Genomic DNA, 26,681 nt, shown 5'->3' with positions numbered 1-26,681 from the left:
ACACAATGAAAAACAATAGCACATTCAAGAACAAAGCAACAATCGAAATATAAATTAAGTAAATCAAAGTTTGGGGTAGGATCCCCTTAAATCCCAACAAATATTTTGGTTTAGCTACTAGAATTCATGATAGAAATAAACACAACAATGTTTAAATGATAAAAAAACTATATTAGAAATACTATTCGTGACGAAAGTGCGAGGAACGACGCTCGGAAAATCTTCGACTCTCAACTCCAAGCGCAAAAAATCCTCTCCAAGGCTTGTGGTGGCTGATGAATTATGTCTGAATCCCTTTAAAATCGTCCCCTCAACCTCTTCATATCATCCATATCATCAAAATAAGGTAAGGAATCGGACAAGAAATCTTCCCAAAAATAGGTGGCACTCGGGCGGTCGAATATTACCGCTCGAGCACCACATCCTCTGTAATCTACTTGGGTAGTGCGGCAATCACGCTCGAGCGGTATAATATTACCGCCCGAGCGCCAAGTATTCTGTATGTTTCTTCTTCGGAAGGCAATTCTTGCGCCCGGGCAGTAAAATATTACCGCCCGAGCACGACACTTTCTGGAAATTGGCTGCGTGAATCATTTCTCGCGCCCGAGCGGTAAATTTCTGCCGCTCGGGCGCCAGTCTTTCTGTCCATTCTTGCACATTTTGCTCCGATTTCAGTTTTCCGGTCATTTTTCCTGCAATTTCACCACGCCCTAGTGAGACATGATCACATGCATATGCTTACTCTAAAACGAAAAAAATGTAAATGAAATGTACGCATGCACAATGCAAACACACACAAAACTAATGCAGTAAAACACGTAAAAACCATACTTATCAAAGCATTAAAAACAGCAGCTTACATTCTAAATAGAGTACCAACTAAAGCAACTATTAAAACACCTTGTGAGCTTTGGACAGGGTGAAAGCCAAGTCTAAAATATTTTCATATTTGGGGATGTCCAGCTGAGGCTAGACCATATCGACCATATGGAAAGAAACTAGACTCCAGAACAGTCAGTAGCTACTTTATTGGGTATTTTGAGCGATCACGTGGCTATAAATTTTATGATCCCAAAAAAAGAAAATATTTGAGACGGGAACTGCAGTATTTTTTGAGGATATTGAGTTTGGGGGGAAGAATAAAATAATAGACTTTGTCTTCGAGGAGGAATTTGATCCAAATACTCTTCAATAGGAAATGGTTCATATTCCTATGACTGATACTGATAATGTTCAGGAATGTATTCATGTCATTGATCAGGATATGATACAAGAACAATAAAACATTGTCAATCAAGTTCCAATCGAACAAACTCAACAACCTCAAGAACCAGCGTCTGAAGAACAAGTGTCTTTACGGAGGTCCACTAGAGAAAGGAAGAGCGCTATTCCGGATGATTACATAGTGCTACTCCAAGAACATGAGGAAAATGATGGTATGGCGGAGGATGATCCAATCGATGTTCGTCAAGCCATGCAAGATTCAAATTCTCAAAAGTGGGCTGAGGCAATGAGTGAGGAGTATAAGTAAATCCAAGACAATAAAGTTTGAGAACTTGTCCCGTTACCAGAAGGTGTGAAACCCATTGGTTGTAAGTGGATTTTCAAAACCAAACGGGATTCAAAAGGTAATGTGGAAAGGTACAAAGCACGTCTTGTAGCTAAAGGCTATACTCAAAAGTATGGGATTGACTTTAAGGAGACCTTCTCTCCAGTTTCATCGAAGGACTCTTTTAGGACCATCATGGCACTTATCGCACAGCTTGATATGGAACTCCATCAGATAGATGTCAAGACAGCTTTTCTCAATGGAGACATTGAGGAAACAATCTATATGGTTCGACCAAAACACTTTGTATTTGGAAATCCAAATAATATGGTTTGGAAACTTAAGAAGTCCATCTATGGGTTAAAGCAAGCTTCTCGTCAATGGTACCACAAGTTTCATCAAATAATTATCTCATTTGGTTTTGAGGTAAATGTATTAGATGATTGTGTCTATCATAAGTTCAGTGGGAGTAAACATATATTCCTGGTTTTATATGTGGATGACATTTTGCTTGCCACAAACGATATAGGCATGTTGAACGATACTAAGAAATTTCTATCTAGATATTTTGAAATGAAAGATCTTGGTAATGCCTCATTTGTACTAGGAATCCAAATACATCGAGATCGTTCTTGAGGTATTCTTGGATTTTCGCAAAAGAGCTATATCGATAAGGTACTTAAAAGATTTGGCATGCAAGATTGTAAGCCAGGTAATACCCCGGTCGTTAAAGGAGACAAATTTAGTCTTAAACAGTGCCCTAACGGAAGCCTCTAGATTCACGAAATGCAAAAGATTCCCTATGTTTCGGCTGTAGGAAGTCTTGTGTATGCTCAAGTTTGTACGCGTCCAGATATTGCGTAAATTGTTGGAGTGTTGGGCAGATATTTAAGCAACCCAAGAATGGATCACTGGAAAGCAGCCAAAAGAGTAATGAGATATCTAAAGAGAACTTGTGATTATATGCTCACATATAAGAGGTCGAATAATCTTGAGATCATGGGATATTCGGACTCCGATTTCGCGGGATGCCAAGATAGCATGAGATCCACTTCAGGCTATGTATTTCTATTGGCTGGCAGAGCTATCTCTTGGAGAAGTGCCAAACAAGCACTAACAGCTTCTTCCACCATGGGGGCTGAATTTATAGCATGTTACGAGGCATCTAATCATGCAATATGGCTGAAGAATTTTGTCACCTGGCTGCGTATTCTAGAAGAGGTTGAAAGACCATTGAAATTGTTTTGTGACAATAGATCAACTGTATTATATTTCAACAATAATAGGAGCTCGACAAAATCGAAGCACATTGACATCAAGTTCCTTGTTGTGAAAGAAAGAGTACAAAGTGGACAGATTTTGATAGAATACATAGGCACAAACTCCATGATAGCAGATCCTTTTACGAAGGGTTTGCCACCCAATGTTTTCCATGAGCACACTATTCATTTGGGTGTTATTCAGTTTGATGAAGTCTAGATCTAGTGGGAGTTTGTACTATACATTTTATGTTTGGTTCTGTTGTTCAAATTTATATATTTGGATATTTTCTGATCAGAAATAAAGTTCATTGTTTACTTTACACTTTTTCTAACTGAAATTAAGGTTTTGATCTCACTTTGGTAAAGAAAGACCAGTTGAAAATTGACATGAATAGATTACCTTGCATATAATTTTCATGCCACACATTCATGATTGATCTATGTCATTTGATTGTATTGATATGTGTGACCATTGATGGTTCACTTGTGATAGATACAACAAAGACTGCATTGATCTTATGTCGATATAATTAATGGACGAGATTGTTTAAGAAGTCCCATGGATGTGATGCCAAAAGTTTTGAGCTCGTTAAGTTTAACACATTTATAAGTTTACACATATGGCCAGTGGGAGATTGTTAGAATTTTAAGGGCCATAATTGTAATTATAAATGTTTAATGCCATCAATTAAATAAGTCATTAATTGATATGGTCTAATTTAGAATAAGAATTGACTTAATGTCTAACTTGTCATGATATTATTGTGTGGAACTGTGGATACCATATATGATATTTCTGGTTTGTTGAGAGGCCAAATTAGAAATAGTGAAATTTGTTTAATTATAAAATGAGGTTATGATCCCAATTTTGCAGTACGACATATTGTTTTGTTTCCCATCAACAGAACTCTCTGGTTTTGGAAAAAAACTGCAAGATTGAAGATCATTTCCAATAATCGTCTACAAATCATGGATTCTGGTACGCTTCCGCAATTCTGATCATTATTTGAGTGATTTCTTGAAATTAGATAGAATTTATGGATTTTTTTCTGTGTCGAGATTTGAAATCCAATTGGTTTCATCAATTAGATTATTAAATTATAAAGGATTATATTATGTAATCTTTAATGAAAGGCTAATTTTTAAAATATATATTTGATATAGACTAGAGTAGAATAATAATTTTCTTAATTTCTATTATCATCATTATCATCATCATCATCATCGGGGAGGGTACATCCAATAGGCGAGTTACACATCATANGATTTTATTTGTGTTGGGCTTTCTTGCAAAAACTGATATTGGGCCTGAACTAACACCCAATCAGCGATCAACCAGACACAGAAAACTCCCATCGGCGTTGTCTTGCACATTGTCCTAACCCTAACTTTTCAATCGAAAAAACCTGAAAAACTACACGTCTTGTGAAAGGTACGGCCCGCAATTTTTCTACAATCTGTTTCTCCTCTTGCCTAGGCTTTGAACGCCGCCACCGCCACCGCCACCGCCGCGACTACCGCCTCCGGAACCTCCTCTCATCTGGTAATTTCTTGCAAGTCCTATGATTTGTTGCTCCTAAGCTTCTGTAGTTGTGAATGAAATCTTTTAGTTTCTGCCTTGGATTGGTTGTCTGAATTTTTTTTAAAAAAGATAGCAAGATTCTGATTACTTATATATATATATTGTTTAGTTTTTTAGGGAAATATCTTCAATGAACCCTTTGACATTGGTGAAACGAATTCAGAATATCAACCAGAAGGAAGCAAGTCTTGGCATCTCGGAAGGGGCCTCTTGGCATGCTAAATATAAAGACTCTGCTTATGTTTATATTGGCGGCCTCCCATTTGATCTAACTGAAGGGGATCTCCTTGCTGTCTTTGCACAGTTTGTTCACTTCTTGCTCTTTATCTTAAAATATTTCTTCACAATTGCTGCCAAGAAACGGTTTACATAGTTAATTTGATAATGTAGGTATGGGGAGATTGTTGATGTTAACTTAGTCAGAGACAAATGCACTGGAAAATCCAAAGGGTTTGCTTTTCTTGCCTATGAGGATCAAAGAAGTACAAATCTTGCTGTAGGTCTGTTCCTTTCCTGAATAAATCTATTTTAATATTAGGAATAACATCTGAGTACAAATCTTCTTGTAGGTCCGTTCCTTTGCTGAATAAATCTATTTTAATATTAGGATTAACATATTTTTCAACCTCTTGTTGATTTTTTTGTCACTTGTAGATAATCTAAATGGAGCTCAAATTTTGGGTCGAACAGTGAGAGTTGATCATGTGACTAAATACAAAAAACTTGAGGAAGAGGATGAGGAAACCAGGCAGCAGAAGCGGGAGGAACGAGGTGTATGCCGTGCTTTTCAGAAAGGAGAATGCAAGTATGGAGATAGCTGTAAATTTTCTCATGATGAGCAAGTGAGTTTGAAGAATTTCTCGAATAACTGATTTGCTTTCTATGTTCATACCCTGGAATTTTTTTTTAAAAAAAGCTGCTTTAGTTTTTTTTTCATTTTTTCCGTGCTCTCTCTTTTTAATGGAATGCAATTTATTATGTTTATTCCTCCACTTATTTATGGCATTTTATGATTCTCGTGACTGGAAATATTAACTGATTTTTTTTAATGTAAATATTCACTGATTGAATACAGCAACAGGCTATAATTTAATCTTTTTTACTTGCTGAATGTTAATATGGTTGCTGTTATATTTCTAGAAAGGGATTTAACTTACATTTTTACTACGTCTAACACTCACATAACTAAGGGCATATGTTGGATTTTATTGATTCAACACATGAATAAACAAGCTGATTGCATTTTTGATATTCCTAAAAAGCTTGTCTCAGCTAGTCAGTTACTTGAGAGTTCCATATGTTTGCCACCGTGCATCTTTTACGTATTTATATTTGGGTGCTTACCCTACTCTTGGTGCCTCTAAAAGAAAGTAGTTTTATATTTTTCTCCTCATCCTTGAGTTGATGCACACCTCTTGCTGTTTGATTGGTTATTTTGTATCGTATTGTTTTGTTTACTTGCCTAAAGCCAAGGGCAGATCCCATCAATCTCCCGTTTCTCCTCCAATGTATCAGGTCATCCTCTACTAGATTCTTGGTTGGCCTCTGACTGAAAAGCATTGTGCCGTTTCATTTAGGACTTCCGAGTGTTTTATCGAGATGGATATTTTCTTTCTTTTTTTTTTTTATCATCGGTAGATGGATATTTTCTTGCTATGGTCTGCATGATATCTGATGCATTTTAAAGTTGCACTGGATTCAGAGTCATGATCTTTTAATAACTCCCTTTTTATTTAAATAATTCAGCGAGCTGCAAATACAGGCTGGGGTGCTGAGGAGGATAGACATTCAAAACGGGGCCACGATAAGTTTGAGGGTTTGGGAAAGGGTGATAGATCCGCCCTTCGGGGAGAAGGGCACAGAAGTAACAAAGATTCGCCGAACTCTCGACCAAAAAGCCATGATACAGACCGAGAAATGTCTTACAAAGGCACTGGAACAAATGCAAAGGATTTCGGAAGAAGATATGTGGATGAACGGAGAGAGAATGAAACAAGACAGAAGAATGAACACCGTAGCCTAAATATTGATAAAAGGCCGATGACCAGGGACGAACACAATGATAGGAATGATAAGAGATCGAAGAAATATGAGTCTGAATCCCATCGCAGAGAAGAGCACAATGGCATGGAACGGGACAGAAGGTCAATTGGTGATAGAGATGTAACTCGCTATCGTCATAGGAGGGATGAGGAGGAACCTAGATCTCGTTGATGAAGAGAACTCGTTCTGGAATTATGGGTTCAGTTTCTAGCGTCCTGGATTTCATGTTCTAGGATTGTATTTTGTACTTCAATCGGAACATAGATATCTTAAAGTTTGTCTCGAATCTTATGTCAGTTCGTGATATTCCTATTCCTATTTTACATTTTTGTGTAAATAGTAACAGAAATCTCCATTTAAGAGCTATATTTCTTCGTTCGAATTGATTGATGGAATGCATGAAGATCCTCTGCTGAACCAGTATGAGAAGACAACATATATAATTGCTAATCGATGCCTTCGAAAGTTTCATTTTTTATTACGTGTTGATTCACAATTTTTTATGCACTGAGATCAAAACCTCCCAGAAGCCACACAATCATGTAGATTGACCAATTTTAAGACCTGATTCGACGTTGAAAGATGATGATACACGAACATATCATAAATCTCACACATTTCCCCTCCTATTATAACCACTGCAGGGGATTATAATGAACATGCCTCAAGCTGACCACAATACTTCTAAAAATGTTACCACTGCATGACAAGGTGACATCTATACCTGCTAGTTACTAGCATCTTCCGACATAGAATTATTTCGCCGTAAAATGTATTACAAAAACCTCTACTCGTTTAAGAATTTGTGGGAGTTCCCCACAATGTATGCCACCTTTTTTTTCAGAAAAAAATGTGGTACAAGGTGGGACGATAATGACCATATAGGCAAGCCGACCAGTGGACTAGAGCGGCTCATTATTCATGCAGCAGCAATAGCTGCTTCTGCTAACTACTTGAGCCATCAAATTCTTGGTTTAGCTTAGTTGGTTCGAGATAAGTTTTCATTAACTTGACATTTTTCGGATCTTTACTAATATTGATTTGAAGTCCAGCCGAAGGTCATAGCGCGACAAAAAGTTATATTTGCTAAAGAAATTTCCAATGGTTTTTAATTTTAAACTTTTGTTTGGTTTTTGTTTTTAGCAGATGTTTTAAGGTTATTTTACAAGAAAATTTTTAAAAAGCCTATAAACTAAAAAATACAAACATTTTACTTAAAATGCTGAATCAAAAAATTGGTTGCACTTTTCTCCATTTTAGGTTAAAAAATAAAGATTTCATGCAATGAAATGAACATGTTAGTTTATTTTAGAAAAGGAATATTTTGGAATCATGCAGTTTTTCTTTAACTACGGGCTTAGTTGCATAAAATACTATCTGTAAAAAAAAAAAAACAAAAAACAACCTATTTAAATCAATAGCGTTTTAGACTTCGTGGTTTTTAAAATCATACATAAAACTTCTACTAGAGGGGTAAATTGTGTTCGAGTTTTTAAAAAATATGAATGAAATATGTTTGATTTTTAATAAATGAAATATATATTAACCTATTACTCGCTCTCTTGTAACTATACAAGATACTTGTATTTTTCATTTGTTTCAAATATACAGACATATACTATATTTATCGATATTATTTACACATTTACTAATATACCCCTATTTAATTACTATGAGAACTCATTAAATAAGGGGAAAATTGAAAAATTGTTTGTATAATTGATATTTTCAATACAAACAAGTGAGACAAAAATAGTAATATTTTTTTAAATATTTAAAAGTCTATTAAACTGGAATAATGATCATTAGATTTATCATAGGTGTAATAATATTTTTTTAAAATATTTAAATGTCTCTTGAAAAGAAATTTATCGAAACTCTACAGTTTAGTCACCAAACGGGCAAGAAATTGTATGTGGTTCTGTTCTTTTCCATCATCGTTTTGATTTTCTTTGTTTGATTACTGGGCTTATAAACCCTGATCTTGTTGATTTAATTAATGTTCAATTTCGATTATTGGTTGTTGGGTTTTTTCTTTTGCCAATTAAAGTAGGATTCTTGGTAGGAAACTCAAGGATTTACTATTGATAATCGATGATGAGGGACGATTTCATGGGTCTTGATCTGAACCAACAGTCGCCTGAATCACCATTGCGTTCGGGGTCGTCGTTAAATGCACCGGAAACTTGTAATAGCGGAATAGGCCATAGAATTCGTTTTTTGGAGGCTGTGACCGGTCGTGCCATTCAACGGCGCCGGCATGAGCAGCAACCAATCGATCATGATACCCGAACCGATCAGATACCCACCACTCGATTTGTGTGAAGGAATTTAATCAATTGGGATTTAGATATTGACACTGCTTCTGCTTTCTTAATTCCAATCTTCCATGTGCTTATACATATAAGATCCGTTTATCGAAATACAAGCAGCTTCTAGCAATAGAGAAGAAAATAAATGAAAACAAGTTCATTTCTTTGCATTGTTTGGGCATTTAATCGTTTGAGTAGTTAATTGTTATGGAAGAAAATGTGTCAGTTTCTGGGTATGTCGAATTTATTTAGAACTTATCGAGATTTTCTGTGGTTTTGTCTACGAATTTTTTATTTGAACTATATATTTGGCTTCTAAGCATATATATAGTTTTAGCATGTACCATAAAATTTATCTTCAAACAGTTGAAGATCTTTACCCAGCTTATTTTATTTCCACGTTCTCTATCTGGCATCACATTCTATAAGAAGATAGGGCACTGCTGCTTGTTGCTTGACTTCTAAAGATATTTTCCCTTTTTATTTTTTTAAAATGTTAGTTTGATGTGTTTTTAGGTGAAAAGATTGATTATTTCATTCAGTAACAGATGGGAGAGCTTAACATTGAAAACCATGCTAGGTACATTTTATCAGTTGAAAAGGTATGCCTATTTTCAATATCTCATGATCGACATGCTTAATGCCTAAATATTATTTTGATATTAAAATTGTTGATGGTACCCTGTGTTTTGTTTTATAAAATATATGGTTCTTATTAGCTTTCTTTCAGAGTATATTATGAAAGTCTGCTGTTATATTATTACAATGTATACCAATTTCTAACGTATTTTTTTGAAGTTTCCAAATTTATTTTGGTCATGCTACTGATTTGCAAGATAGCAAGCTATTAGGCACTGTTGAGCCTTTTTTAAGTAAAGCCACGTCTGCCTAGGTGGAGGACCGGTCAGGGACAAACTGTAGTTCCTACAAAGAATAGATACGTTGATGGGGACATGTAACTTTGAAAATACCTAGACCCTGATATAAGCCTCCCCCATTTCTCATTCAATCTTTTGTGAAGAATTTAGAACAGAGTACATTAAATCTAAGCATTCTTAGTTGTTTCTGAATGAAGCGAATCAAAATATGGAAGAAGCTTTAGGGATTGGTAACTGGTGAAATTCATGTGGCTGTCAGCCAGAAACTTGTTCCTGAAGAAAGATGCAAATTTTGAGCTTCAAAACATCGACATACGGTATAAAGAAGATTGTAAAAGTGATCAGCATATTGGAGATTCCTTGCATGCCCAGTTTCCGTATAATTGAGCTTTGATTAAGCTTGAGCTTCACGTGTAAAATCTGATGTTGAGCTTGAACTTTGGCTTGTATTATATGCAGCCTTAATGAGGGTATTTACCCAAAGTTATTTCACAGTGTTTGAGGGAAAAGATATTACTTTTGTAAATGGTTTGTAGGTTTACATAGGTTAAGCTTTTGTCTTTATGCTGTTAACCGTTTACTAGACATTAGTCTTTAATTAGTTTTTTGTTTAGGGAAATAAATTGCATTTAAGAACACAATGCTCGTCATTATGTTGTGATATTTACTGTTGTTTTGATTGTCTGGCACCCATTATCACCAGAAAAAGGATAGCTTTGAGTCCGTGGTAATGGAGCACCTAAGACTAAATGGTGCTTATTGGGGATTGACCACTCTTGATATAATGGGGAAGTTGGATGCAGTTGATCAAGATGAGGTTGTATCATGGGTTATGCAGTGCCAAGATGAATCTGGTTAGTGTTACAGCATTATGTCATACCACTATAAGTGTAATTTTGTTTTACGAACAGGTAGAGACAAGTCATTTAAGTTCAGCGGGGAAACTTTTTTTTTTTTAGATTTTGGCTGTTCTTTATTCCTCCTTAGATATGATTATTATCCTAAAATGATGCTCGTCAATCACATATAAACACATGGATGCATATCGGTTTGAACGGCCATGCATAAGATCATCTAACTATCTGGACTCAAAAGTTGATGTCATACTAAAGGACAGGCAGAGTGCATAACAACATGCTCAACATGTCTTAGATACATACATAATGTACCTATTCTAAAATGATGCTCATCAATCACATATAAACACATATGGATGCATCTCGATTTGAACAGCCATACATAAGATCATCTAATGATCTGGAACTCAAGATTGGATGTCGTACTATAGGACATAAAGAGGGACTTCAGCATCAAGCCCCCATTTTGAAAGTCACAACATCCACTCAAGCGATTCAAAAACATGTTGAGCTGCCATATGGTATAAGGCACTCAGTATGTCCATCAGGATGGCATCCAGTTTTGAGTTCCAGGTTGTTAGATCTTATGTTTGTATGTAAGACATGTTGAGCATGTGGCTATGCACTCTCTGTAAACACATATTGATGCATATCCATATTTTTTTAAAACAGGTAGAGACAAGTCAAATAAGTTCAGTGGGGAAATTGTTTTATTTTTAAAAAACTTTGGCTGCTCTTTCTGTGTCCATATATATGATTATTATTTTAAGGGCTCGTAACGTTTGTAGTTCTATGCAGGGGGTTTTGGTGGTAACATTGGACATGACCCTCATATATTGTACACCCTAAGTGCTATTCAGGTTTTGGCTCTATTTGACAAGATAGATGTTCTTGAGACCGAGAAGGTCTCCAACTGTATCCTTCAAATCTGAGCTTTCGGTTTTACAATATTTCTTGAGGAGTACCTCGTTGATGGCTACCTTTCTTCTGCTAATTCCCATTATGATTAACACACATGATTGCTGTTATCTTTTTGAAGAATGTGGAAGGCACCCTCTTGGTGCTCATTACATGAAATCTTTATCTTTCATTAATAAAGATAGTTCTTAAGTTTGAGTATTGGCTTTATAAGTAAAACAATGTTCTCTGTGAGAACCCTAGTCACCTTTATCTGCTAGTGATTATTTTTTCAAAAGATATTGTCCTCACAAATGCACAGAGATAACTTGCATTTGGTAGTAATACAACTGATCTTTGTCAGTTATATGGCTTTATTAATTGCATGATCTGAGCTTGGGTTGAAAATACGATTTGCTGCACCTTGTGTTATAGATATTTGACATATCCCGTAAACAATTGTGCCAGTTATGATGTTGCCTCATATGTCAAACATCTTTGGTTAGTGCTACTTTTTGCCATTTTGCATATTGTCTGAGCATTATGAACTGTTGTTAATGCCAATTAATATATCACACTTCATCGATGTATCAATACTGCGAGAGGCGCCACCAGGCGCGATCCCAGGCACAATGATTTACAAAGGTGAGCCCAGGTGTGCGCCTGGGAAGGCGTGCCTGAGATTGCTTTTTTTAAAAAAAATTCAGTAATGCAACTTCTCTGTTTTTTTTAATATTAACTTAAAATGTAAAAGGCCCAACCCAACCTTAAACCCTAGCAGCCCAGTTAACAAATTAAATATCAGAAGGCGACAAGAGCAGAAGTGTGCAGACTGCAACAGAATTACAGAAGCCAACAACGTGACAGCGTGAATAGAGAAAGGCCAAGAACCATTTATTGAAGAAAGCTCAGGTATCGGTTCTTGATGTTGTCGATATCTTATTTATTTATTTTTACTTTTTTAAACCAGAAGTGCCGGTACCTCTTTTAGAATTCATATTAAAGAATGTAGCAAATGTGCAGAGAAAGATAGAGAACTCGGAGAAAGGCATGCAGAAATCAAAGCATATTTGATTGGATCGCCTTACAAAATCGATCATATTTCATTGGATGATATCGATGATAGCAATGAATGGTTGATGGGAGGATTGGACAATGAAGAAAATAATCTAGTCTTTGGGGATGATGATTTGACATGGGGTGATGTAGGCCGAGCGTCTGGGGTTGGGGAACCGATTTATGGTTTTAGATCTCGTGCTTCATCTTCTTCAAACGAGGTAAGGACATCTGCATCCAAAACAACCAGAAAAAGGCCAATATCACATCTTTTGGATGAAGAGGAAGAAGAAATTGATGTTGATCAAGAAAGTGGTGAAGATTAAGAAGAATACAGGTCCGAAAGTTCTACGGACTCTGATGATTCGATGGAAGAAGATGAACTTGATTAGGATGATTGAAGAATTTTAATCGTGTTACTTATTATTATGAACTTATTAATTATTTGTTGTTTTGTGTAACATTATGACTTAATTATTTTATATTTTAATATATTATTCTAAGATAAATATATTTTTTAAAAAAATAAAAAATGTGCGCCTCGCTTCGGTAAGGCTTGCGCCTCGCCTTGCGCCTCAGGCTCCAGAGCCCTCGGTGCGCCTTGCGCCCTTGACAACTATGACTGCGACTCAAAAGCCAGGAGAGGGCGTTAAAAATTTGCAAGCTTTGAGTGTGTTTTGCTGTTGTTCTGAGTGTCAAGTTCTGCCTTTTATTCTTAATATAATTTAAACACATGAACAGAATCAGTTAGTTCAGAGTATAGACTTACATTTGTAAGCTAGATATCGCTGGCCTACAAAATGAGGATGGATCCTTTTCTGGAGACATGTGGGGAGAAGTTGATACAAGGTATACCTTTTCTCTCTGCCTATCTGTTGTTGCTTCTGTACATTTTATTCCCTTCTCGTTCAATATATTCTTTTATTTTCAACACTTCTAAGTTGTGTGATATGATAATTAGGTTTACATTTGGTGTTGATACATTATATACTCGATGGAATACAAAAACAAGCTAACATTTTCTTTAGGTTTTCTTATATTTCTCTATGTTCTCTCGCATTATTACATCGATTGGACAAAATCAATGTGGAAGCAGCTGTAAAGTACATTGTAAGTTGCAAGAATTTGGATGGTGGATTCGGATGCACACCTGGAGCGGAATCCCATGCAGGGCAAAGTATGTTCATGTCTTGAGTGGTTACATTTACGTGTGATAAGTTCTAGTTATTAAGTAAATATATGCATATTTGGGCCATTTTCAGTTTTTACCTTATGACTTTGGAATATGTGTGCTTAGGACTTCATTTGAATTAACCGAGTAAGTTGATAGCTTAAATTAGAAGTATTTTACCAGTCACAATTATCCTAATAAAATGGAAAAGTAAATGAAACAGTGATTTTGATTTTCCAAGTGCTAAATCCAATGTTTAATGGAATGCAAAGTTATTTTTCCCTGTAATTAAGTTGGGACATTTCGTGGTGCACCAAGCTCCACTCACTGACATAGCTGATAAGGTAACTTCTTCAAAACTCTCTGGTGAGCACTTAATCATACCATTATAGCCTTCACAAATCGACTGTCTCCAATGGGCGACTCAGCTCATCTATAGTTATTTACTTCTTTGGCCTGAAGTCGTATACTCGTATTTCAATTGTGTGGATAGAATTTCTGTGATGGCTTGACCAGACGATAAAGGTTTAGTTCTGGTGTTTTACAAAATTCTTTACTGAAAATTCATGTTAATTAACCCATAAACTATTTGTTAAGCTAAGATTTCTATTCATTTGAAATGACACCGAGCGAGGCTGTTCATAACAATTGTTTGTACCAGACAGTTGTTGAGCCTTAGTTGTCATATCAGCTGTTTGTCACTAATTGGTAGAACCTAACTTCCTATTTGATTGGAGGGAAAAGAACTGAGAAGTCATCTTCCTATTCAAGTGTTTGGCTAAAAACAAGTAACTAGAATATGACGGTGTTTCACTTTTCTTTTGTGTGACTTAGTCGAGAAAAACGGGAGAGGTGTGATAGTTGTTTTTTGTCATACCATTGAATGCAATTGCAGTTTTCTGTTGCGTGGGAGCTCTTGCGATTACTGGTGCTCTACATCATATTGACAAGGACCTGCTTGGATGGTGGTTGTGTGAGAGACAAGTAATAACTGGAGGTCTAAATGGGCGTCCCGAGAAGCTTCCTGATGTGAGTTACTGTTTCCATTTTGTATTCTTAATCTTAGTTGAGCACTACTACATTAAGGAAAAAAAGATTTTTTCAATTTTTTTACCTTAATTCTCAACCCAGGTCTGCTATTCATGGTGGGTCCTTTCTAGCTTAATCATGATTGATAGAGTTCACTGGATTGACAAGAAAAAGCTTGTCCAGTTCATCTTGGACTGTCAGGTTTGTTTTGATTCTGACAAAGCAGTTCCAATTTGAAATTTATTTTAATAGGATCATACTATAAGGATTTTCAATTGCCTTTGCCTTTTATTATGTAGGATAAAGAGAACGGAGGAATTTCAGATAGGCCAGATGATGCTGTCGATGTCTTCCATACCTACTTTGGGGTTGCTGGTAAGATATTTACCCTTCAATGTAATGGACATAAACTAATGAGAACTCTGGTTAAAGTCTTGATTTGTCTCTGGACTCAACTTCCGAAGAGGTTTGCAATGTATTTCAAATATTTCTTCTAAAAACCTTGCATTTTTTTAACATGGCCTGAGTTTTAAATTCGATGGTTCTCGTTTTGTAAGAAGTTTTACATAATTTAACTTCTAGATGAAACTCCGTGAACATAAACATGGCATCCTTTTCACTTTCTTTAACATTTCTTGTATGGTGACTGCTGCAGGTCTCTCACTTCTTGAATACCCAGGATTGAAACCTATAGATCCTGCTTATGCATTGCCTGTCGATGTCGTCAACAGAATTTTCCTTCGCAGATAAACAAAGCAAATGCTTCATTTTCTTATTTGCCATTTTACTTGATCCACTGAATTTCAGACATATATTGTGATATGGTTATAAATCAATACCTTTTATTATTATTAACTTTTTTTTTGTACTCAGAAATCTACAAGCTGCTGGAATTTGTGGAAAATATAGTTAGTGTCAATCAACAACAATGTTGTATCTATATTTAAAAAAACCTCTTAGTTTGCATAGACGTCATGTAAGCTGTAAAAACCATGTACCTGGACACAGGCTGCATGCATTTGTTGAGGTTGATCGCGACTCTAACATCGACGATTTGATTCATGAACCGATGTTTCCTGTTTTTGATAAACTGTGGAACTGGAATCAAACTAGTTAAGAGAAGTTTGGTTTCTGATTATTTTGATTTGGTTATGGTTTAAACAGATGTGGGGAGATTATTCTTTTGAATTTGTAACTATCCAGAAAAAAAAAAAAACAACGATGTTTCAATTTGTTAGTTAATCAATCTATTTGGATTCGATCATATAATAGTTATACTTTTTTTTATAGAAGTTAAATTTTATTAACATAAATAAAGTAGTTCTAATATATAAATTAAGTTGTCAATACATCGAATTCGAAACCTAAAAATTTAGTTTGATATGGTTTCGGTTTTAAATTTCGGCAATCAAGGTTCCTCAAACTTGGAGAAACGATTACAAATTTGTACAGTTGTTCCAAGGGAATCATGTTCGGGTCTTTGTTTTCCCTTTTCATTCGACCACTTTGCCAACTTTAAGCATCGAAGGAGTTCTACAAAGAAAACTCTGAGGACTCTGAGGTTGCAAGATTTTCTAATGGGAGACACGCTGAAAGTGAACTCTCTGTCTATAACTTGGGTCATTGGCCTCAAGTTAATCCGTCTTGATTCTCCATCAACTTCTTTACCTCACTCTAGTGAGGATTCCATGTTGGACATGATACATCATTTATATCATTCTTACATTGGAATTAAAAGTTCATATATGCAAGTTTGAGATTATATTATAACCATTAAGTAAGCGTATAATATTCTATATTATCCATAATATTATATCGCAAGTGTTTATGTAGAAAATGTTCATTCATTATAGCAAGTTGCACCAACTTTTTTTGCTATTGTTTCAACCACAGTGATGGAGTCTTCATCGTAGTCTCAACGTTAAGAAACATGAAATACATGACAAATATCTAGTCAATATGGATCACAGGTACGCAATACATTCATCATTCAATTGAGGTAATAATGGTCTTCCCGTACAATAAGCAAAATATCAAGTTTGGGTAGCAGGAAGAAACACGAGTACCACAAAAATTAAAATCGCAACTCTTTCCCAGCAAAAAAGAATACAACCAGTTTTACATCCAGAGGAAGATTCCAATTCTATGCACAGAGATCAAACATCCCAAAACTTGGATCAAAACAGCCCAAAACTTGGACCGACCAATGTGGAGAAAATATGTAGACACAACACAACCATGCCCAAAGACAAATTTCAGGACATGAGTCCGAACCAAAAGAATTCAAAATACAACCACCAATTATTCGACGCACAAACACACCACATGATTCGTCTACACCCCACTTTTATACCAAAGAGAGGGGCTTATAATAAAATTCCTCAAGTTGACCCGGCACTTCATAAAAATGGTACAACTAGACATCCGCAAAGGATTTACAATCTAGTACCTAGTATCTTCTCATAGAGAAGGGCTAAATTCACCTATTGGGGTATTATGAGAACTCACTCATTAAAGTTTGACGGGAACCTGAGTTCCCTACATTGTATGGCCACCTTTGTTTTCAAGAAATATGGCATAAAGGCATAACCATAATGACTGCACAAACAATCTGACACTACCAAAGACCTGAAGCGGCTCCTGGTTTATCTTAACCATTATTGGACTAACCAAAAGAATCAGGTGGAACTTGACCTTGATCAAATCAACAACCATCAAGCAAACAAAAAATTAAGAAGCAGCAGCAGATGTTGCTTCTGCTGCCTTAGCCAATTTTTCTTTTTCAATTTCCATTTTTCTCTGTTCAGCATGCTGGGCAATACCATTTGCTAGGGCCTGATAATGGAAGTCGAGCGTCTGTGTGAGGCTCTGGAACCTTAATGGATCAGATGCTTGCAAAACTACACAATTAAATAAAACAGGGATAAGAAAACCATGTAAAAAAATATACCAAGACATCATCTAAATGCGTTCCCAGGCTAGAACGAGACAAAAGGCTAGAGATTCACCTTTGATAGTGTCCACAAAGAAAACAAAAGGGTCAACATCATCAATGGGTGATTGCAACTCCTCATCATCACTGAAATCGTCATCTGAATCTTCATCATCAGATTCAGTAGTACGGAATGCCTTGGCCTGTATTCCAAAGAGACGGGCCATAAATATATAATTTAAAATATGCATCAGAAAAAATAACAGATACAGCGTATCTAAAATAGAACACAAGGAATTTATAATGATGTTCAAAGATGATCTTCAGTACATATCTAGCCTCCCTCGTAGATGAAGGCTGAACATGTTGCTGTCTTGTGCCAGGGAAAATTTAAGTGCATGAAGAAGCCAAGGTTATTACAATTTTAAAATCAAAGAGAACAAAAACTCAATCAAATTTAAGTAATGTAGCCAGATTGAAGTCGAACAAAAAGAATTTTGAAGTAGCTTCAAGTTCTTCACAAAAAAGAAAAATGAAGGGATTATCATGCCACTGCTTTATTTACAGATCCCATTGTGATAAATCTTCATAGCTAATTTTTAAGCTTTAAGAATTGATACCCACCCGAGCAGCCAATTTTTGTAGTTTCAAGCTGTCAGCTTCATCTCCATCCTCTGCATCAACCCCCATCTCCCTGTCGGACTCATCACCATCATCATCATCGGTTTGAAAATTTTCCATATCATCATCGTCATCACCCTCTTCCTCTTCCTCCTTTGCAGCCTCTGCCCACAAAATTTAAACATTCATATACCATACATAAAAGATGTAAATGAATCACTTATGTCCAAAACTTGTTTCAATATTTCTTGTGAAATAACATAAATATGAGCTGTAAAGAAGAATAAACCAACACCTGCAACTTGATCTTTGTAGGCCACCAGCAGGTCAAGAGTAGACTTGAAAACACGATCCAGAGCTTCTCCGGGTAACCGATCTGCAGGAAGTGGGATCAATGAAGTCAAGCCCAGACAGCAGACTTTTTTGTCTTGCTCCCTGCAAACATAGAAAGGATATAATCCCAAATGGATATTTCTTTCCAGTAAGGGAAAATGATTATGGCAAGGAATCAAGGAGTGGAAATAATCCCAAACCTTTTAAAATTAGTACGTGCTCCACTCTTTTTAGTTTGTTGTAGCATCTGGAACCATAGGTTGAAAACTTCTGTTGCGACGTTAAGCTTTTGCAGTATGTTGAGTACCAAAGATGGGTTATAGTATAGAGCATCAGCAACCTAACAAATATCATCAAACTCACATGTCTTAGCCCCAATTTTTATATTTGAACATAGGAAAATCCATCGATGCATCAGGCTGTTGAATAAATGCACGAAGCCATAAAGTAATAACGACAAGTCTTCGATTCCCTTCCCTCATATGCAACACATCATTATCCAAAATTTATTCCATTCTTGGTCAAAGATGAATAAAAGCCAGGTAACAAGTAGTGCATCACACAATTCAGAGTTGAGATGACTTGTCATCACCATAATATATAAACAATGTCAAAAAAATCTTTGAAAATAAAAAAAAATGATTTTGTGTATTAATAGCAAATATTCAATTCTGGTCACTGGCGCATGTGAAAATGAAAACACATTCAAGAAACAATTTTCAAGTGAATGACAAATGTCGAAAGGTTATTGTAGTCCAGTAGGCTGACTACCATGGCAGAGCAGAATATATGGAAAGGGGCTTTGGCGCATAAAAATAATAATTTTCCTTACCACTAAAATCAAGAGGCATTTCAAACTAGGTCTCTCTGTACGACGTAGACGCTCTATGGTGATTCTCAAATAAGGCTCAACCCAGTGATCCACATGTCCCCTGCAGTTCTGGAATACCACCTGAATAAGCTTGGGTGCTGGATCAATATCACCATCCTCAAGGTTTTTATCAGCCATAACCTGCAGGATCATTAACACAAAACACATAACTAGATGGTACTAGTTTCCTAGCTCAATTTCAGTTCAGAGACTGAATTCAATAATAATAAATTCACTAACAGATGAAATCATGTTCCAAAGGCTTTGCTGGTAATCTGGTTCCTTGCATGTGAGGAAATGCGCAGTACTTCTAGATATATAGTTGTCTAAAGGCACCAAGATGTCTGAGCAAATCAACAAGAACCACAGTATTACAGAAGTTTACAAAAGCTGATGCAAGAAGTCATTAGCAGTCATAAGGCCAAAGAAAAACAAACACTTGATGCTTTAGTCTCTTTTTACTTATTTGAAAACAATACTGGAAATAAATATAATACAAAATAGTAACTAATTCAACAGAAAGTCCTATGAAACCACGGATAATAACAAGCTCAAAAAAGCACACAGATCTTAAAGATAACAAAGCAGTATATGAAACATCCCCCAAACACAATAGGCCAATAAAACTGTTGAAGTTGGACTTCCAAAATCTCTCATAGCTTGTCAGTGAGTGCCAGGGAAAAATGCTTTTAACTCTGAAAATTTTCCAGTAATGACTTACAAAAAATTGTTGGGCAATGGGACCTTACACATACTTCAGATGCAAGACAAATACAACCATCAGAATTCAGAATTTAGCAACATGCTGAAAAACACCAATATCGTTAATGCACCCTTTGAAGACCACATGTAAACATCATAGCACCACCCAGAAATGTTGGTAATAATGATTCTAGTGGTTGTGGTAACAATGGTAGAAGGCATACTTCTCATCTAAGCACCAGCTGTTGAAAAGAACAGAAAAACATTCAACTAGAAAGTAGAAAGCTACTAATGCAAGGACCAATCAGCTCAAGCACCATTTGGTTTGATGGAAGAGGATTAGCTAATTACACACCTTTGTTTCCAGCTTTTGATTCAACTTTTACATATGATTAGAGTTACATATCATTATGTTATCAATATATCATCCATCATTTATCATCTCATCCCACAAGCCACCAAACGGTTATAAATCATTATGTTATCAATGATGAGGGATACAAACAAATTACTTACAATCTTCAAAAACCAAGGTGCTGAATAAAATCTCTACAGTTCTCAGAAGTTAATTTGGCGGAGTTTAACAATACAGGTGAAGAGACTAAAACCTCAAAAACTATCACAGAGGAATAGTCAAGAAAGCTAATAGCATTAGAAATCTAAGTAAGTGACACGGAATGTTATTGTGGCCTTTTCGGATTGGAGTGTCATCAATTAAATTAAATATTAAATAAGTTCCAAATAGTCTAAATATAAACCATAAGCAAAATGTCAAAGAAGCACAAGGAAGTAGCAAATCGCAAAAATGTCAAAGAAGCAAAAATAAAACAAGGAATCAAATGGCATCATACTGATGAGAACGGATTTTTCCAGACAAAACAAAACAGCAGCAGCGTACTTGGGAAAAAGTCAATGGCCCAATTAGCCAGAGTTTCCATCATTAATGGCCATAGACTCCACATCTCCAGGGAGATCGTGGGTGAGAAAAAAGTCATGTATGAGACTATCTCCAAAACTTCCTCAAAGACCTCTGCACAAATGCATATAATCATAAGAACAAAACATAACAGGAGTATTAAAGTTTTTGTGGAGATATAATTCTTTCCCGTTAACAAATTTTTCCATATTTTAAGCTAGCAGGTTCCTTAGACCAAGTCACTAGCCATCACTCCAAGCAGTTTGACTTTGAGGAATCAAGATTACATCAATAAAAACTCGACAGATAAATTATGAAAAAGTGGATGGTAAAAAAAAATATTTAAGTTGATCAAAGTGGTTTAACTAGTGATGCATTGTAAGTTGATCAAAGTGGTTAAACTAACAAAAAGATAGGATTTAGATCAAAACAATGGCAGAATTTTTGCAATACAATTATCCAAAGAATCAAAAAAATTTAAGCATCTGAGAGACGGGAAGAAATGACAAGTCAGATGGGCATGCAAACGGATAAATGATTAAACATGTTCGGATCCCGACCTTGTCCATCTGTAGTCAGCATCCTGCGCATTATCGGGAGTAAAGTTGGTTCAATTTGAACAAATAGATTAGGAAGCCTGCTAATTGACTCAAGAATCGTGCTTATGGCACGCAAGCAACCAACAGCAGCCAAAGCACCGGGATCATCACCTTCATCATTTGCTTCAGCGGTACTCATGCACTTCCAAAATGCAGCAGCCTAAAAATCAAAAGTAAGTAATTTAAAAGATATAATATAAAATCTCAACTCAAGATTCCAAATATGCGTAGAATAGTCTCACCAGATTCTGGCATAAGCCAAGAGCATAAGGAGACATCTCTTCTCCAAACTTGTCCACTATTGTCTCTAGAGTAAACACCAAATCTTCGCTCTCAACCTCATTCATAAGTTTAAAGAATTCTGAAAAAATGGACTCAGAATTTAGATAAGAACTGTTAAGCTTCATGAAAAGAAATGCGGACAGGGTCTTAAAATACCATCAAGTAATTGTGGAAGAATTGGTCTAATCTCGTCCAAGTCTGAACATTAAAAATGCCCGAGTTAATGAATATCAATCATTGAAGAGGTAAATTCAAAACAATTAAAAACAAAGACAATGCCCAGAAAACAGAACCTTGGCAAGCTTCCACATACGACCGCAATGCAAAAACAGAATCAACACGAACAGGAAGTTCTGGGTCGCGCATTCCAGCAACAATGCTGTGCAATGCTCTACTGAAGTTATTTGGATCAGAGAAATTGATATGTGCATATTGTCCTGCAACCCATGCTGCCTAAAATCCAATGCATATCAACAAGAATAAAACAAGAGCAGAATCTCAAGACATAAGAGTGGTGGCAACAAATGGACTTAAACTAATGTAAAGGATCGGATCATAATAGTATGATAAGATCGACAAATCTTCTCAGCGTGGATAAGATCATAAGAACCATGTAATGTCAGACCTTATAACATGATAACTGTATTATGGTAATTATTTGACACAAGTAAATTAATGAAAACAAACTTTCCATATCTACGTTTTGATAACTACCACATGGATAAAATGATGCAAATATAACCTTATAATATATCACCAAGGATGGGAATGAGAGTTAAAAGAAGGAAATAACTGTAATACAAGTTAAGAGACCCTACCTTGGCTCTAAGATGTCCGATAGAACTGCTGAACTCAGGAAATACATGCTGTACAAGCATCCGCTCCAGCTCAGATTTGTAAGGTTCAGTTTGCTTCAGTTTATCACATAAAGCTCCAATGGCAAGAAGGGCTCCATCTTTTTGCCTATACGGCTTATATTCCACAGCTGCTTCATCATATCTAGGTTGAGAAAAGTGGAAAGATTTTAGTCATTATATTCTTATAGGATGGGATAAATGCGTGTAGAACAGTGTCATGTATACCTGGTAAAAATCTGTACAATAAATGATATGAACTTATGAAGGTTCTCCTTTCCACGTTTTCGGACCAACTCGCTCACAAAATCCATAGCAGCAGTTCTGGGACTGTATAAATCTTCGATTATGTCTGCAGAAGCATGGGAAATTTTTTATTATAAATATAGCTAATTAATGCATCCTTAGCTCTTCAAAAAAGAATAACAAATTGCATAGATAACAAGCTATCGAACACACCATATCCCTTCCTCACATACTCAGACGGGTCTTCATCCCAGAGTATTTGATCATTGTCATTGAAGCACATCAGCGGAAAGATGATCTCAAACAGAACAATATCGAGTCTTGGTTGCAGCTGATTATACATATTACTTTTTGAAATACTGCATGGTGGATAAAACATGAATTAAAAACCAGGGCCACTGGATATCATTAGCCACAACCATCCTTCTAAAAACAGATATCACATGTTTACACTGAATGGGTTCCAATGAGAGTAAAATTCAATTGCCATCAATATTCACACTATAGTCATCAGTTGCGCGAAAATGTATATTCAGTTCTTGTCCGTACTGTAAACATTCCCAACCCAGCAATCACACAATTATCATGACAAAAGAAGGTCAAAGATGAACTGCACTTCAGGTCGTTCATAACCAGCTTCTTGAGTTAAATCATATTATAAATACTTTTGCCACAGGGTGATGTCATTGTAAAAGTGCTTGTGTCCAGGCACTCAATGATGTATCATAATGCCAAACACCAAATAGAGAATTTCCTTATTCAGATAAGGGACCTTAGAAGAGTTTATTTTCCTTTAAAAGAGATATTAAGGAAAAAACTAAGTATTGGACCTCATGGTTGGTCATCCCTTACTTGTAAAAATAGGTGGCCAACAGGAAGGTTTTTGGCAAAAAAATTTAAGGAAAAAAATCATTATTTGGATATATATTTATCGAAATCTACGATACAAACCTATTGCTCAGGTATTGCAAAATAAGGTTGATTACTCTGTCAGGCAAATAGCCACCAACACGGATCGCATTCAACAAATTTAGATGGCATTCCAAAATTTTCCCCGCATAATTCTTCTGGAACATCTGGGCAAAAGCTTTATTATCTGGGTTCTGAAGTTTTAGGTCTCCAAATCTAAGACAAAGAAAGAGAGAAGAGATAATTGATTCTGCTCAAGGCAATCAATCCCAAATCACAATCCACGGGATTAGGCCGGAATTAAGCACTTGTTTGTGAACCTACCGAGTGAAAAGGCGGTTTAATATGTGGACGGTCCACTTCTTCACTTCCCACCATCCCCATGACTTTCTCAGCTCGGGATCAGCAGGTTGGCCTTCTACAGGCACAGGCCTTTCTAGTATGTTTAAGAAAAGAACCATCCAGGAATTAAATAGATTGGGATCAGACAATTGCTTTGGAATCTCCAACTGAAAGATGTGTAACAACAGTATGAGATAAAATATAAAATAAAGGTCCTGCAGAGTAAATAAAGCCAGAAATATAATTTTAGCTGCAGCAAGAGATTGGGAAATTTTAACTACAACTTGAGTTTAAAACCAAACAGATGGAGTTTAAGCAATACACTTTATACGATAAACCAGAAAATCAGATAAAATCTGCCAGACTGCACAACCCTTTCTCATGCAAAGCAGGATCTTTCCACCAAATGTTTGCGAAAAGCGGCATCGTATAAAAAAATTCAAGCACCTCTAAGTCAAAATACACCTTCCCTAATCCAGTAACGTGTAAATATAAAAGCCACCTGTGACCCATTTGAACATTTAAGAAACACACACTTACATATATAGATGACCAGAATGTTTTGCAAATCAGCTTGATCAAATCTGCTACTTCAACAGAAGGGTTTGCAATCTCAACGAGCTGTTTAAATATGTATAGCAGATGAGGAAATGTTTCCTCAACAATGTCATGAACTGGTACTCTCTCCTCATCTGATTTAAACCTGATAATGATAAACAGTCAGGAAATGAGATATGAATCAAATAATAACACTTTCGCTATTGAATATCTATTAATTGGAGAATTGGCAGTAGAAGAAAGAGGATTTCACAGGAGAACAACTATATCGCACTGAAACAGACAGTGTTACAAAGAAACATAAGATTAACAGAGATATATTTCTACTCATAAAAAGATATAGGAAACAACACAGACAGTAGAAGCTCCTGATAATTCAACTCCAACATACATGTTATTGTAGAAAATTTGAAAATAGCTAGCTTTACGAACTCACTCGTATTTTCTGGAAATAATTCTAAGGACAAACAAAGCTCCATAAATTTGTTGGTCCTGCTGCAAATTATGCTTCACCCAATTGAGAAGGTTTGGCCATTGCTCTGGGTAGTCTGCATGTATAATCGTTTTCAAGCATTCTCCTAGCTGTGATCTGTTTATATAGAGATATAAGGTCGGCAAACTAAACCAATGACCAGATAAACCATTAAAAACAACCAAGTAGCAGAGATGATTACCAACAATAAAATTGCATTGTGGGGGTTTAAAAGATAAATATTTAGAAAACATGACGCCATCCCAGACTAGACTGAAAAGCAGATAGTTCATTTTAAACAGTAGTGGTTAACAAAGAGGATAATTTGTCCAGTAGGTTAAATAAGAGATTAGAAATTATTGATTAATACCTCAAAAGCTGGGGAACTTGGGTGACAAAATTGAGAATATTCTGCCTGATAACGTCCTTGTCACCCGGCAAAATTTTTGACTGTTCACCTATCACCACAGAACATGGGTCCAAGTAGGTTTTAATCAGACTGCGCTGAATGCAGAATCACCACAGAATGTTTACAGAACCTATGCTTATAAATATTGAGAACATGGTCCTGCTAGTTCTAGGATTCACAAAGGGGAGAATGCATTTATGAGCTATGCCAACTAGGAAACAAAAAACGAGTATCTGATATATAATTCAAAAGGTAAAATAAAACGTTAAAGTACTTATATTGAGACAAAAAAAATTACCAGGATCATGAGGCGCCCAGTTCTTGGCCACGAAATTCTTGAAATGAATGCTGGCCACCTGTCTGACAGCCATATCGCAATTCCCGTCTATTATGATCTGCAACACCCTCACTAAATGCTGAGGCGCATACTGAAACTGCAAAACAATCGATTGACACCATAATTACACTTGCTGCTCAAAATCTTTCCTCCAGATCTTTAAACTTTGACACGTGTAATCAGAATAAATAAACGATACACACAAACAACTTTCAATGCAAAAACTACACCAATCATGAACTCCATAAGTTCGTCTCATTCTAGATTCATCTCATTATCCACAAGCTTCTCACGGGGCCCAGAAACAAACATAGCAAAAAATCTTCGGGAAAAAAACTATTCGGTGTTCACCTGATTGAGACTTTCTTCCGCAGCCTTGCGTTCAATCGGATAGGGGCTCAACGCACCTTGCAAGATCACACACAAGCTCTGAAGATCCATTGCCCGTATTCTTTTTCAGCTCCCAATATGTATATAGTCACACAAATACGACACAAAATATCGTCAAAGTGGGGAATCTAACACAATTAAATTGACTCCAAACCCTAGAAGAGGAGAATTTCCGAGGAATTGATTCTCTTTCTAGGGTTTAGAGAGAGGAATTGGAGGAAGAAGTGGCGGAGAGAGAGAGCCTGTGCTGTGCTACTATAAATAATTAGGGT

At 36.1% G+C, this 26,681-nt stretch overlaps 3 protein-coding genes across 6 annotated transcripts in view; 2 read left to right on the top strand and 1 right to left on the bottom strand.

Moving 5' to 3' along the window:
* The window catches only part of LOC140964342 (geranylgeranyl transferase type-2 subunit beta 1-like), a 35,497-nt gene extending 20,020 nt beyond the window's left edge, over positions 1–15,477 (top strand). The window contains exons 2-11 of one of the 4 annotated variants that reach the window (XM_073424025.1): positions 9,265–9,350; positions 10,330–10,480; positions 10,915–11,004; positions 11,282–11,398; positions 13,219–13,285; positions 13,465–13,613; positions 14,503–14,636; positions 14,739–14,837; positions 14,936–15,011; positions 15,292–15,477. In XM_073424025.1, the coding sequence (XP_073280126.1) occupies positions 9,297–9,350; positions 10,330–10,480; positions 10,915–11,004; positions 11,282–11,398; positions 13,219–13,285; positions 13,465–13,613; positions 14,503–14,636; positions 14,739–14,837; positions 14,936–15,011; positions 15,292–15,386 (1,032 nt within the window). In that variant the 5' untranslated portion in view covers positions 9,265–9,296 and the 3' untranslated portion in view covers positions 15,387–15,477. Of the gene's footprint in view, positions 1–4,338; positions 4,355–8,994; positions 9,351–10,329; positions 10,481–10,914; positions 11,005–11,281; positions 11,399–13,218; positions 13,286–13,464; positions 13,614–14,502; positions 14,637–14,738; positions 14,838–14,935; positions 15,012–15,291 lie in introns of those variants that run through there. The other 3 variants (XM_073424045.1, XM_073424034.1, XM_073424050.1) reach the window with 3 other exon arrangements.
* LOC140964360 (zinc finger CCCH domain-containing protein 42) lies at positions 4,172–6,804 on the top strand. The gene is made up of 5 exons (XM_073424063.1): positions 4,172–4,243; positions 4,503–4,696; positions 4,784–4,893; positions 5,048–5,235; positions 6,140–6,804. The coding sequence occupies exons 2-5, from the start codon at positions 4,524–4,526 to the stop codon at positions 6,605–6,607; spliced, it is 939 nt and encodes a 312-aa protein (XP_073280164.1). The 5' UTR covers positions 4,172–4,243; positions 4,503–4,523; the 3' UTR covers positions 6,608–6,804.
* A 1,215-nt stretch (positions 15,478–16,692) lies between the features above and the next one.
* LOC140964332 (importin beta-like SAD2) lies at positions 16,693–26,681 on the bottom strand. Its single transcript, XM_073424012.1, has 22 exons — positions 26,371–26,681; positions 25,981–26,116; positions 25,644–25,731; positions 25,238–25,390; positions 24,784–24,946; positions 24,226–24,410; positions 23,944–24,117; positions 23,206–23,351; positions 22,975–23,098; positions 22,711–22,891; positions 22,186–22,345; positions 22,049–22,090; positions 21,853–21,971; positions 21,572–21,770; positions 20,994–21,125; positions 19,634–19,737; positions 19,355–19,534; positions 18,723–18,862; positions 18,485–18,624; positions 18,193–18,353; positions 17,645–17,771; positions 16,693–17,536 (listed from the first exon to the last, which is right to left on the bottom strand). The coding sequence occupies exons 1-22, from the start codon at positions 26,458–26,460 to the stop codon at positions 17,367–17,369; spliced, it is 3,114 nt and encodes a 1,037-aa protein (XP_073280113.1). The 5' UTR covers positions 26,461–26,681; the 3' UTR covers positions 16,693–17,366.

This window comes from Primulina huaijiensis, chromosome 2 (genome assembly GCF_012295235.1).
Source record: "Primulina huaijiensis isolate GDHJ02 chromosome 2, ASM1229523v2, whole genome shotgun sequence".
NCBI lineage: Eukaryota > Viridiplantae > Streptophyta > Magnoliopsida > Lamiales > Gesneriaceae > Primulina > Primulina huaijiensis.
The sequence above is the reverse complement of the archived record's forward strand: the minus strand, read 5'-3'. Positions and strand labels throughout refer to the sequence as shown.

Coding starts and splice junctions, on each gene's coding strand:
- LOC140964360 (XM_073424063.1), top strand. CDS start 4,524: ATGAACCCTTTGACATTGGTGAAACGAATTCAGAATATCAACCAGAAG. Junction 4,697..4,783: donor CTCCTTGCTGTCTTTGCACA/GTTTGTTCACTT, acceptor TTGATAATGTAG/GTATGGGGAGATTGTTGATG. Junction 4,894..5,047: donor AAGTACAAATCTTGCTGTAG/GTCTGTTCCTTT, acceptor TGTCACTTGTAG/ATAATCTAAATGGAGCTCAA.
- LOC140964332 (XM_073424012.1), bottom strand. CDS start 26,460: ATGGATCTTCAGAGCTTGTGTGTGATCTTGCAAGGTGCGTTGAGCCCC. Junction 23,099..23,205: donor GTATGTGAGGAAGGGATATG/GTGTGTTCGATA, acceptor ATGCTTCTGCAG/ACATAATCGAAGATTTATAC. Junction 19,738..20,993: donor GGCCATTGACTTTTTCCCAA/GTACGCTGCTGC, acceptor TGATTTGCTCAG/ACATCTTGGTGCCTTTAGAC.